This window comes from Populus nigra, chromosome 5, assembly GCF_951802175.1.
Source record: "Populus nigra chromosome 5, ddPopNigr1.1, whole genome shotgun sequence".
In the NCBI taxonomy this organism is placed as follows: Eukaryota; Viridiplantae; Streptophyta; class Magnoliopsida; order Malpighiales; family Salicaceae; genus Populus; species Populus nigra.
In genome coordinates this window covers 18,601,650-18,615,311 of record NC_084856.1, presented here as the reverse complement: position 1 = coordinate 18,615,311, position 13,662 = coordinate 18,601,650, and the positions used below count along the sequence as shown (strand labels likewise).

The 13,662-nt window shown below is 35.9% G+C and overlaps 2 protein-coding genes across 3 annotated transcripts; both read right to left on the bottom strand.

The window, feature by feature from the left end:
• Window positions 1–760: 760 nt before the first annotated feature.
• On the bottom strand, window positions 761–3,907 carry LOC133693099 (type I inositol polyphosphate 5-phosphatase 5-like). Its single transcript, XM_062114221.1, has 7 exons — window positions 3,660–3,907; window positions 3,437–3,541; window positions 2,662–3,232; window positions 2,071–2,264; window positions 1,862–1,970; window positions 1,213–1,361; window positions 761–1,139 (listed from the first exon to the last, which is right to left on the bottom strand). Exons 1-7 carry the CDS (start codon window positions 3,689–3,691, stop codon window positions 917–919), a joined length of 1,383 nt encoding a protein of 460 aa, XP_061970205.1. The 5' UTR covers window positions 3,692–3,907; the 3' UTR covers window positions 761–916.
• Window positions 3,908–7,130: 3,223 nt separating this feature from the next.
• Window positions 7,131–13,410, bottom strand: LOC133693956 (2,3-bisphosphoglycerate-dependent phosphoglycerate mutase 1-like). 2 transcript variants are annotated; one of them, XM_062115341.1, is made up of 9 exons: window positions 13,242–13,410; window positions 12,245–12,541; window positions 11,767–11,990; window positions 10,291–10,409; window positions 10,037–10,193; window positions 9,773–9,874; window positions 9,570–9,689; window positions 7,573–7,633; window positions 7,131–7,452 (listed from the first exon to the last, which is right to left on the bottom strand). In XM_062115341.1, the coding sequence occupies exons 2-8, from the start codon at window positions 12,513–12,515 to the stop codon at window positions 7,589–7,591; spliced, it is 1,038 nt and encodes a 345-aa protein (XP_061971325.1). In that variant the 5' UTR covers window positions 12,516–12,541; window positions 13,242–13,410; the 3' UTR covers window positions 7,131–7,452; window positions 7,573–7,588. The 2 variants fall into 2 exon arrangements, with proteins under 2 accessions (XP_061971325.1, XP_061971326.1); XM_062115342.1 differs by lacking the exon at window positions 13,242–13,410 and adding an exon at window positions 13,142–13,211.
• Between the last annotated feature and the right edge of the window lie 252 nt (window positions 13,411–13,662).

Here is a 13,662-nt window from a genome sequence, read left to right as displayed (position 1 = left end):
AACATGTTTTGTATTCCAATTCTAGGGATTTCCTTTCATGAAAGGGGGATGATTCACGTACGTACTCTTTTCCTTAGATATATGTAAAGATTTTTGTTAAGATGATGTGCACTGGTGTGGCTTGGAGCTTCGAGAAGGAAAAACAGCTGTGCATAAACCCCTTTTAGGGTTTTTCTTGTATGTCTAGGGGCTCTATTTAGAGACTGACAATGCTTTGGATGTTCATCCCTCCATATATGAAAGCAAAGGTGGGATTGCTATGTGATTCTCCACAATTACGAAAATATCAGGTTTATGAAGACGAGACAATTCATAGCTGTTCGATAATGATCAAGTGTCATCTTTGGACCCCTTCCTAAGGCATTGTCAAAATCTTCCTTCTCATCAAACTTGACCAAGAAATAGTCAAATCCCAAATCCAGTACGCCAAAACCAGCAGTAGGTTTCCATAGCTGTTCAATCTTGGTGTAAAGCAATTTGAAGGTACTAACATTCACTGGTTCTCGTACTTTTGCAGCATAGGCTGCCTGTTTCTGTTTCTCCCTAGCCATTAGTTTACATAAAAAGTTCTTGAGTGTATTGCTTGGAATGAACTTACCTGAAACAAAATTTGAAAATTCAAGTTTTTTTCTTTCTTTCATTTTTTTAATATTATAGAATTTTATTGTTATTCAAAGCAGCCGTGCTTGTTCCCAAAGTAAATTTGCATATGAATTGCATAATTGGTAAATTTGCATATGATGATAATGATAATAATAGCTGAAGGTTAGAATTCTTTTTCTCGTGGGATTATTAGTAAACAAAAGCCTTGCTACATTAATCTATGAAGCGCAATTAGTAGTTTCCTAATTATACTCCTATATTAATTGCCTCTTCAAAGAAAAATGACTAATGAAATGTACAATTTGGTTTTTCATTAGAATTCATATAAGCTATGCCTTTGGGGTATGCAGCTATCAAATTCCAGTTTTGCAGCCGCACAGGAGTAACCTTTCCTGAATCTGTTAGTGGTTCTGTTCCTCATTTCAACCTCTGCTGCGAAGACAGCACAAACCGGTCTGTGATCGGAAAATCTTGACTCGCGGCGGACATAGGACAACTGCTCAATGCCATCACCACGCCATAATATCCTATCGCACCTGAAATACGAGCTTCAAGCAATGAATTTTTCTCATTAGTAGTTTATACTGTTAATACTAGAAGAGTAAATACCATGCTGGTGTTCGACGTTTCCTTCTGGATTTAACAGTTTCTCCAGCATAAGAATCTGAGTTTTGTGTGTACTTGTAAGTAGGAGCGAACAAGATCTGTCCTTCTTTGAAACCCTTGAATACTCTCCCTGCTTCTCTTTCAATATTCAACTGAAAGTCAATGCATTAAACCAAGTCAAATAAGGATGTAAAATCTCCTGTCAAACAACAGCATCTTCCTTCCTGTTAAGCTTTTAATTTCCTAGGCTCTAAATGTTAGAAAGAATCACAGAGCATGATCATCCCATTCTCCTGTGCTTGTGCTATTAATGAGCTTTAGACAAATTGAAGCAGGCTTGACTTCCTGTGACCTCTGTGGCGATTTGAGGAGACTGGATTTAGATATCTTGTCTAGCGTAAACATGAAAGATCAGTCCAGATTATCTCTTAAACTTTTAGATGGATGATCCAACAATCAATTGCTGAATAATTAAACATGATGTGTTGTTTCAGAGAAGAGTCAAGAAAAGGATGCCCATTGTTAAGGTTACTTCCAACAGTAAATTAATGGAGAAATGACATTGACTACAACAACAGACAAGGCGTGGGGACTCACGGCTTGTTTTTTTTTCTTTTTTTGTGATATTGAGAAATAGATTTAAGCAACAGACCTGATCCTTCTCCAGCAGGGTGTCCCAGTCATTATCCTCCAACAGAACCTTCGTTTCCTCATAACTCAAAGCTACTCGATAATTTAAATCTCCTAGCCAAATTATACGGCTGCAGTATTAAAAACAGAAGGCCCCAAGTTAAAAGATTGGATATTACACCTACAGAATTGGAAATGAAAAATAATAATAATACGAAAAGTCTAACACACTCATGATCAACTATTCTTTCAGGGGCTCGACGAGGTCTATGCTTGCAAATCTTGGGGAATTGTGTGCTCTTGAGGATCTCAGCTACATCAGCGTTCCTCTTTAGTTCATCGCCTTCCTTCTCCCCAGAAGCCAGGTGACTGCACACGAAGCAAAAGCTCGTTTGGTGCAATGACATGCTTATTGATATACATCCCTGCAATGTAAGACTGCACCGATCAAACTTCAAATGCATACAAGATTTATTAATTGCACATGCACTTCAAATAATACTTTTCTCCTTCTCTGGATATTTCCAGGCTCAAGCCTCTCAAATTAATAGTGTGAATCAGAACGTGCCATTTTGTTAATTAAAAATAACCAAGCTTGCCGACACATGATAAGATCAAGAGATTTTGATGATAGTTGTCTATCTAATACAACAGGGAGGATCGAATCATATTAAATGGAAATTCTCTTTTTTCTTTCTGGTAATTGATGATCCTTTTTCAAGAAAATGATAGGGGCAACTTTAATATTCCAATTTGGCCCTACATTTCTTGGCCAAGGAGGCTTAGCTCAAGGATGAGCATTTAGTACTATACTCAGTTTACCTTGTTGCCAAGACGACCCATTATTCCTCTACAAACAGAATCTACCCTGAGATGACCAATGTGAGGCACCAACTCCTTTCTAACCCACACTGAAAGAAAAATTCCAACCATTTGCTTGCTTGCAATAAGGTTATAGGTCCTGTTAGTCGGTGAGGAAGGTGAGGTAGGCATGTCAGGAATATAAAGCATGTCATCGGCACAGCTTTCTGGACGACGATGAAGTTCCTTTGCTGATTCTAGTTTGTTGATGGGGTCGCTAAGTTTTCTTGTTCTCTGCCTCTCTCTAGGTTGGGACTCCTCGTGACAATTGCAGATCTTGAGTAGGCTACTATCTGCCCTGTAATTTTTGCTAAGCACTTTCAGAGAAGGCTTATGAAAGAAGTTATGTGATTTCGAGTCTTTATTGCTGTTGAGGCCTCTTGAACCATGGCTTGAGTCGGAATAATAGTTCGTGAAATCATGCAGTGGTTTGTTAAGTGCTTGGCTTATAAGAGCTAGCCATCTTGCTGCAGGCTCATTATCTTCAATCACCAATACGTTTCCAGCATTGAGTGGAACAATTTCCTGAAACCTGAAGAGTACGAACTTTAGACAAGTTGCACCAAACAGATCTCATCTCAAAGATTCTGAACCAGTAAAAAACATCAAGAAAGAATCTATTGACTCTAATGGAAGTTGTCATCACATTAAATTTTGCATGTTTTCCATTTGTCACTTTTTGTCACCTTGCCATAGAATAAAAGCTAAATAGATCATTAACGTGTGTTCTTCATACCCGCAGACATAAATATCAGCAGAATCTTCAACCTGCAAGAAATCTTCAAGGTTGAGGCCAGGGTCGGGTGTCTTTCCTCCCACGTTCCATGTTGCAACACATATCCTGCAATCCAACGACATGATTTTTTCTATAAGATATGTTCAACATGAGACTGACCAGAAGCAGAAAAAGTCGACATATAAGAGAATTTACTTAACCAATAAATGATAAGAATCCACACCTGAGTTCTTTAATTTCTGTTGCTGGTGCCATAGATTGATCAAAGTTTGATAAATTTAGGCCTTCACTCCCGGAACTGTTCCGTCGTTCTGCAGGCAGATAAGAAAAACCAACACCATGTTTTACTCCGAGTAAATCCTAAAGTCCAAAATCATCGTTTTCAAATGATATGGACTAAAGGGTCGCTATCATACATGAAAAACTCCCCATATCTCCATTTTATTTTCTTCCTTCTAGTTTACAAATATCAAGCCAATGATCAACACTTCATTGATGTTAGGTTAGCTACCAGGATAGTGAAATAGAGCATAAGGCTAACTTGGACTTATTTTGATGTGTACGTGGCTTGTACCCAAAACATGTAAAGATTCAATCAAAAGCGACAACCCTAGCCAGCTAGTACTGTTAATGTAACGCAAGTTTTTCAAATTGTGGGTTCAATTAATTTTATGGTATAAAAGAAATAAAGCACTATGCATGCATCTAACATATATTAGCATGGAAAATATGAGTAAATACACCTAATATATTTATTATACACACATACCTGAGAAACTTTTTCTCATCAAGGGGGATGCCTCTGTGAATGTTTTCTTCCCTGCGGCAATCTTCTTCTCCACATCTGCCCACCAAACCCAGAATAAAAAAGAAAGAAAGAAAAAAGAAATACATTAACATGTGTGTATATTATATAGGCATCAATTGAATTTATATTATATGTGAAGTAAGACATAATTAAGATGATTCAGTCAAAGAGAGGAATACCAAGAGAAACTCCACTGCCTTCTGATCCAAGTATATCATCATCATTGGAACCACTTCTATTGTTTCTTTTTGAACTGAAAATCTTTGGAATAATAGACTGCACCAGAAGAATTGTTCAAGGCAATGAAACAATATATATATATATATAAGCCTTTATTCTCGTTTGAAAGAATTTGAGAATCAATGAACAAAATCAATGTATTATGACAGGAAACAAGCTAAGAAGGATCAAATAATGAAAAATACAATACCTTCTTTTTCTTTTCATTCTTGGCAGAATCATCAGAGGTGGCATTGCTAGGGCTTTTGGCTTTGGTCATCTCTATCTTTGCGCTTGTCTATTTGACTTTGAAATCATTTACTAAAGCATAGAAACGAATTGGAATTTATGTCGAACTTTAAATGTTCGTGTTTGAAACATATCAAGAACCTATTTTAAATTAATTAAATATCTTTACCAAAAATAAAATGTTGATTGAAGATTTTAAGAGAGAAAAGGGGGGGATTTTCTGGGTTTGCTGAGATGGTGAATTCTGAAGAATTTTGATGGATTCTTTTATTTATTTCTGTCAAAATAATTATGGAAAGATGAGTTTTTGTGATCTTGTTACGAAAGAATGAGATTTTGGTGCCAATGCTTTCGGGGAACTTAAAGACTGTTAAAAAGAGAAACCAATGAGTCATGCTTTACAATTTCTTAGCTGTTTATTTTTTTCTTAAAAACAAAAACCTCCAAATCCAGTAGACTTTCTGCCACATAAGGGAGATGGTCTTCCCTGTTATTGAAGAAACCGGAGTCACTAGGACAACCGCAATCGGTGGTGGATACACAATCAATCGGCCAAGTTTATGCGTAATATGCCGAGCTAAATATTATAATATATCCATAATTCCCAATTTTAAGATTTTATCTCACTTTTTTATTAAGAAAAATAAAATATAACCATTCTAAAAAAAGTGAAAAGAGAGAAGATATTCAGCTATATATATATATATAAAACCCTTGTCAGCCTCAGATAGAGAATATATATCTGCTCCTTATAATTCTGATTAAATTTTAAAATTCAAATGCTTCTGTTTATCCATAGATGTTTTGGTAACAACAAAATCGATAACAATTTTTGCAAGAAAAATAAAATTTATATGGACATCCAAGTTGCAACAAACAGCAGAGTACTGCTTCAGCATTCATTCTTAGATTTTTTTTTATTATTAGCATAAGATATCCAGACGGAGCCCCGACTAACACTGGGGTGCGCAGGTCCTCTGATAAGAAGTTTCTCGCAAGTGCACCACAGTTAATTCATGGGTTTTTTCCAAGTCCAATGGCCTCGAGAAATTGTTTATACCCGGCAAGAGTTGAGCTTGAAATCTTGTACAGGAGCACAGTGTCAAGTCCCTGCTCTTCTTTGCTTTCATTCGTAAATGCTTCTTGCAAAATTATAATCTTGTATTTTGTAGCTAAACATCTGCATGATTCAGGGCACTGTTCCTTCTCTTCCAATTCCATACACAAATAACATTCCATGCTATCCATTTCATTAGCCTAATGACCACCTCTGCTGCCCATTCACCCATATTTCTACACACCTCATTCCTCTGCAGACCCCATTCTTCTGCAGAATTGAACTCCACACAGCTTCTGAGCAGGCACAATGAGAAAACAGATCGTATCTATCCTCCTCATTTACATGACCAAAGGAGTAACCGAACAATACCTACCTATCGTATCTGAGTTGGTGAGAACAGAACGCATATTCCTAGGGTTAGAATCACTTGTGTCTTCGAGCTCTTGCAACCATTTTTTTTTACGAAAGCACTTCCAATTTTATTGAATGTACTCAACTGAATAATACTACTTCCTTGAATGCTTTTATTTAATAGATTCGAGTCTTCTAACTTCTTTTATGGATCGACAAGGACCCATCATTTGTTTTTACCTGTTAATGGAATAGGCCTCACCGTTGATGATCCAAGAATTAGAAATTAACAAATAATCCAAGGCTTCACCTTCGTGACTAGCAGAAGGAATTCTGCAACTATATTGTCAAAGGACGCTAACAGTAGGCAACTTCAAGTACCCCTTGAAAGTGAAATCCCCTCATAACATAAACAAAATTTAAGATTTCTGAACCTAGCTTGCTTTCTTTGTTCAATGCACTTCAACGTCAACTACGAAGATGCCATTGTCCACCTTGATTTCAGTTTCTTAGTCAAGGAAATCTTTACCACATGATTAAGAGTGAATAAATTCATTAGCGTAAGTTGGAGTTAATTGATTACTATATGGAATGGTAAATCGACTACCACAAGGCCAAGCCTGGAAGGAAGAAAAACAAGATACACCGCAACCTGCACATTTTTTGGGTCAACTACAAAAGACATGTTCTCATATACAAAAGCCATTTCCAACTGCAATTCAACGGCCGAACATTTGCTATTGTATCTACATGCGTTGCATTTTTTGACAGATTCCACTTTTTTTTTCATGTGAAATGCCACAGCAACAAATATTCAGGGTCTTGGTCTTTTTTTTAACAAGCGTTTGACCAAGTGTGGCGGCATCTTGGTTGCCATGCCATCAACAGAAGCTGATTCTATTATCAAAGTTAAAGTTGAATACATTGCGTCGATTTCCCATCATCCTTGTGGGAAAGGTGATCTAATAGCAACCATCGACAATCATCAGCATTTTATAAGAAACTAATAATTGTAAGACCATGGTTTCTTTGTTAGCTTTATTTCTTTGAATCTCACTGTATAATAGCAGAAGATTTGCAACCTGAACAGGTACAAAAAGATTCCCAAATCTTTTAATATTGTGCCATCAACTACCTTATGAACTACTCTCTAGCATTTTGACGACCACTGTGGTTTGACTGAAAAAGTATTAGCCACATGTGCGCAATGTAGAATCAGTGAAGAACTGTACTCTCTAAGTGTCAGCAAGTTTCAAGTGCTTTATGAAATCTCCAGGAAAATTATAATATATATATATATATATATATATATATATATATATATATTCCCTGCAAAACCGTAGAGAAAAATTGAGCATTAAATTGATGAGGCTGCGCATCAGATGTTAAACAGTGATTTCCTTAATATACATTTCTTTGGCAATATCTAAAATCAAACAAGAAGTTTACCAGGTTTTTGAATTGATTATTGCACCATCTCATCCAATTTTTGCCTGTAAAGAGCTAAGTTCTGCATTAAGAACATTTAGCAAGCAGATAAGATATCAGAAATCAGTTCAAAGGAAGATAATGTTACAATATGCTGGTGAATTGTGAAGGACAAAAAACAAATTGTGATAGATCAGGCTAAGAAAGCAGGGGAAAGAAACCGCTATTAAGGAACATTTTGCACATGCTGAAGGGGCATCATCTGCTCTTTATCTTTGAATGAGGTTTAACATATAGGTAACAAGTTAATGCACAAGATGAATTAAAAAAGCATTGACGACAAGGCCATGAGAAAATTCATGAACATGAATTCCATTTAGAGATTGAAAAAATTCAGTAAACTGTCGTTGCTTTTGCTTACTAAGTAACATACATTTTGCACAACATATTGTATAAACAGGTCTACCAAAAAGGAATTTTAGAAACAACTATTGTGCATACAAGCCATTAATGGGATCTAATAACAAGAGATGGTTCCAAAAAAAAAAACTGATTCAACTAAATACTTTCTTTGTAATAATAAAGTTCCATATCAAAAACTAGGCTTATATGCAATAGAAGCCACAATAAAACCAGGACTGAAGCATAAAGTTCCAACAGAAACTGCAAAAGACAAGCTAAACAAACAGCCAACAGTAGCAGAAAAAGATAACACCACATTAAGCAACCTACAAGGATCTACACCAATGTTGCTATGAATTAATGTTACTTCATATGACAAACACATTCCCAGCTAAAAGAAGAGTCACGGAAACAGTTATTTAAGCCATTTTCACTTCATTTTCCCATGCTGAGGAAGACTTGAGCAAAACTAGGACATTCTATCTGATAGCATGGAACTTTTTCTACTGAGTTCACTATCCTTTTTTTTCCTAATTATCACAATGAAATACTTAGATATATCAATATTACCCTCTCATCCCAAAACATGTCCTCTCTGTGGTCCATCCAAAGCATGTGTCCATTATATAACCTCAAAAACAAGATTTTGGGTTTACTTATCTTTCTTGACCCTCACTAAAAGCTAACAACAGCCCGTGCTTCCAATTTTCAAGTTCCATTAGAATGGTACTTTTCAAAAGTTAGTATGTGATTTATCAGACATAAGTGATCAAAAACTGAAAACTATCTCCTTGGGCAAGCAGGCACATGATTATCAGCCACTTCTGACATGTTTAGACAGAAAACATTCTTTGTGGGCAAGATTGTACATGATTTTTCTATGTTATTTCAGTGTGAAAAGTTCAATGAATACCAAGGATCATCAAACAGCAAGCTTTGAATCAATGCAGATCTCAATCTTGCTGGTGGTAATGGTGAAACAAAGGCAAACTGAAACAAATAGAATTATGTAGAAAATCAACAAGTATTGTTCCTCTGAAAACTTGTTTCAGTAATGACTGCAACAGCTAATAGAAGATTCCTTTCTGCAAGTTGCTTTACTGAAATGTAACTCAAAAAAATTGTTACCATGAAAACGACTAGCTGGTAAGGGATATAAAAGAGCTTCTAAACAGGTTGAGTAAGAAATGGATACATAAGAAACCTAGAAGTAGAAGCGAACACAGGAGAAGTAAAGAATTGAAGATGCTTGATAATGCCCTTTTTATTTTTACAGGATGGGCAAGGTCTCAATCAATGAAGAACAGTACAGCAGGTCAAATGGACAACAGAGCATGTTTGTCTATGCATAAAAAACTAACATGATTCTTGACATCCTGATGGACCTTTTGGTAATGAATAAAGACTTTGATAACTCAAAAATCAGATGCCAATTATTTCAGTCAAGCAATGCAAAACAAACAAAGTTTAAGGATTTTATTTCTTCAATCATACTTGCCTTTGATGGTAATTGAGAACTACAAACAAGTAAAGATCTGAACAAACAACTGAAAATTTGAGAGTGAAAAATTCACAAATGACATGACCAAGTACAACAAAGAGCATAGAGTTCATACCCTGGTATAAGCATAAACTCCATACTCTGTAGGTCCAACAGGACTGCCCCTCTTCAAAAATTCCCCATGCTTGTATATGTAAAGTAATGGAACCCCAGTAGATAATTCCAAATTGGTAACCTGTTTAACAAACAAATAAAACTTGAGCAAATTGATGAAAGCATTTTTAGTCACTTAGCAATCCTAAGAAAATAGTGCATTACCTCCTGAGAAGTTAATTTCTCAAGATACATAATGATGGACCTCAGAGAATTCCCGTGGGCAGCAACCATTATGTTCCTTCCATTCTGAAGCTGGGGTTCAATCTGCAATATATGTTTCTTATGGACCAGATGAACCAATAGAGATGCATGTAAACCCTATATGCATATGCCTAACACATTATGTTTATGCTTCACCCCCTTCAAGGCTCTCATGAGATTTGTATCAATAAGAAGCATTATGGGATACAATGTTTATGGACTTACATTTTCTTTAAAATAGGCAACAGCTCTTTGAGAACACATTTCCAAGCTCTCACCATTTGGGGGAGGACTATCAAAACTTCGACGCCACTCATGCACTTTCTCCTTTCCATATTTTACAACCGTCTCCTCCTTATTAAGACCCTGCAACTTCCCATACCTGAAGAAAATGGATTACATTGTAGCTAGCAAATTTTAAATGTAAATATATTATTTAAAAAAAAACAAAGAAACAGAAAGGAGTAAAAAGGTTATACATTCTTTCATTCAATTGCCAAGCAGTTATGACTGGAATAGATTGCTGAATTGTTTCTTCACTGAAAATTTGACTCCATTCTTTTGCTTGTATACTCTCATCATGCATAATAATGGGTATCTACAGTACACATGAATTAGGTTAAAAAATATAATTCTGTAGATTCTGAAATTATCGGTTCCATTGACTGCTGAATGTTATATACTAGCTGAAGACAGCTAGTTTTAACTTCCCTACAATTTGTTCTGCAAAGATAAATCTACAAGGACTTCAGAACTAGCCATAGCGTTTGGAAACGCGGGCCACCCCACGTTTCCAAAAAATTCTTTTTTTTTGGCTAAAAATTACTTTTTTTATGTTTTGGATCGTTTTGATGCGTTGATATCAAAAATAATTTTTTTTTTTAAAAAAAAAAAACATCATTTTAATGCATTTCAGAATGAAAAGCACTTTGAAAAGCAACCACAACCACACTCCCAAACAGGATACTTTGAAGTGATCACTATATTCAAGTAACTGACCGAATAACTAAGTAACAGGCTCCATGATTTCCAATTCACCCTAACAAACTAATGAGCAACATTATGTTCACTGAGCTCATGAGAATACAGCCCAAATGAAAATAAAAGGAGAACAGGGAATGTTGATCAAGGACATGATCACAAATGAAAAGGATCATGGAATTCCCACCTATGCTTTAAATGCATATGCTGTATTTTTGAAAGCTAATCTATGAAATGACAAAAGATGAGTTCTGCATGCATATAAATACTTGATGATGTGAGGTTGATATTTCAGTCAAGCTGTGCTGAGGAAGACATCTTTTGTAACCCCCCTAGCCCCGAGGAAGGTGTGCCCATGAGGACGTATATGTTATTATCCTGCTTTGAAAGGAACAGAAAAATTACTGGGCCATCTATGGTAGTCAAACAACAAAACCAGCCAACATATGGCACCTTTTACAACAATAGATAGGCCTTGTTATTACAAATGGTGTGTCCATATTATGGCAGGCAGGAAGCCTCCAGTAAAAGTGGGAGCTGGGGACACTATCGAGAAGGGGAGAAAAGTTATTGGGCTAAACGATGGAGGATTTGGACCTAAACGTGTTGTGTACTGTTTGAAAAAAAAAATTAAGACACCAAATGGGAATTCTTCATGAGGCTGGGCTGGGTTGCAACATTTTTCTTTTCAGTAAAAAAAGGCAAGAAAGCATCAGAAGAAGTTTTTTAGATTGAACACTGTGTCCCTCTACAGTGAAGATTCATGACTGATAGATATCGCATGCCAGCTCAAATTGCATCAGCTGAGTTTGCTCCATTCATAATAAGATATTGGATAATGTGGGGATTGTAATACAAGACAAATGGAATGGAAAGAAGACATAACTATATGTGACTTGCTCACATGATTTGACATGCCAAATGTGCGTGTAAAGTGAAGTTCTGCCATGCTATGGAAGCATGAACACGGGTACCTTCTTCTGACGATGTTGAGTCATGGCTAGCATAGCTGTCATCTGTGCACGAATCAATGCAGATGTGTAAATCATGTTCACTGGTATGCTGCTAATTCGCTCACCAGCCTCAATGGCTTCCTCTATGCCTCTCTTGGTTAAAGGCACATCAACAGAACCAGTGAACAAATTCTTCTCGTTCCACATAGATTCACCATGCCGGATCAATATCAAGGAAGATTCGACTGCCAAAAAGAGATCACAAGCAAGTATTTAATTGACACCACAGACATCGGAAATTGTTATTCAGCAAAGTTGAAATTGAGAATGGTCTGCCATGGTTATCTGATAATATTTCATAAAGGCCATTGCATTAACAGATTTATTAAGCAAGTATATGTGATGGAATATGATGCAATGTACCACGATGGCCATTATAAGTAACAAATTCAAGACCACAACAGTCAACTATAAAAGAACAGTTAACCATCGCACTCACTTGATGTGTTCTGATTGAAATTGGTGGTCACGTGTGAAGTAGACAAGATTTGATCCACCACTGATGCATGAGAAGAAATTGCACCAATAAAATGCATTTTGCAGTGGCTAAAACTGTGACTCCTGTCGCTGAGAAACTTTACATCTACTGTAAAACCCTTTGAGATAAATTTCAATGAGGAATTCCCAAATTCCTTAGTAGAGGCAGAATCATTGCTACCACCATGGAGCTGAATGGTCCTAATGGATCTGTGCAAGGCGACAGCTGCCATCCCTTATCAAACTGAAAATATCAACACTGTAAAGGGGAAAAAAAAATGTTAGCAAACATAAATGGATTCGTTTTTCCTAGAAACAGCATCTGAGAAACATAGAAAATCTAATACCGACAAATTATTTCGATTTTACCAATTAAACATGAAGATTCATTCTACAATAAGCTCAAAACCAAATGCTACTATAATTATTTATCTATAAAAATTAAAAGAACCAAAGCTCTAACTTAGAACCCGATCCCCCGTTAAACACAGTTAGTCTTTAAGCACAAACCAAAAGCGAAACTTCATTGAAACCCATAAATTTCTTCCTCCTCTTTTCCTCTCCGTGGAGAAAATTAACATTTTCTTCACTATACTAAATCATACTGCATTGAGCAGTTCACTTAAATACTATTCCAGGTTCCATGAAATTCAAATAATCATAAAAAAATAAACCTTTCGTGGATCAAACATGATAAGATTAAGAGGAAAAGAACACATGCAAAGGGGGCACCAATTAAAGTTTCTCTTTGTTTTCATGGTAATCAAAATCAAAATCCCACTTCAAATTCAGCTTCAATAAAAGACAAAACCTATGATCAAATCAAACTACCCCAACAAAAAAAGAAACAGGATTGCACCATAAAAGAATCAGCACAAGAATCACGATCCAAAACTTTTCAATTACGCACACACACACAAAGTAGAGAAAAGACTGGAAGTAGAGAAAGAAGACTTAACAGTGATTGTTGGCGAATGGCAAACAAGTTAAAACTCTTCGTCCTCGATATTACAAGAAAGACAGAGTTGACAGACGCACGAACAGAAATGAACGTTTTCAAAGGAGTGAAAATAAATTCCAATGTCCCTCAAGGTCTTACAAGTGGTCACTTTAGCTCCTTTACTTCAATTTTGGTCACTCAAAACCTTGTTCTTCAACGATTTGTCATACATGGTCCATCCATATTCCATCCAAATCTATCACTAATGTAAGAAACTTGTTAATGATGTTCATTTCAAAAACTCACTGATTTGATTTGAATTATGCCGCATGGATGATCAAATTAATTTAGCGGTTTTTTTGTTTTTATCATTTAATTTGTTTTTTACCTGAAAAAATATTAAATTAATATTTTTAAAATATATTTTTAATAATTTTTAT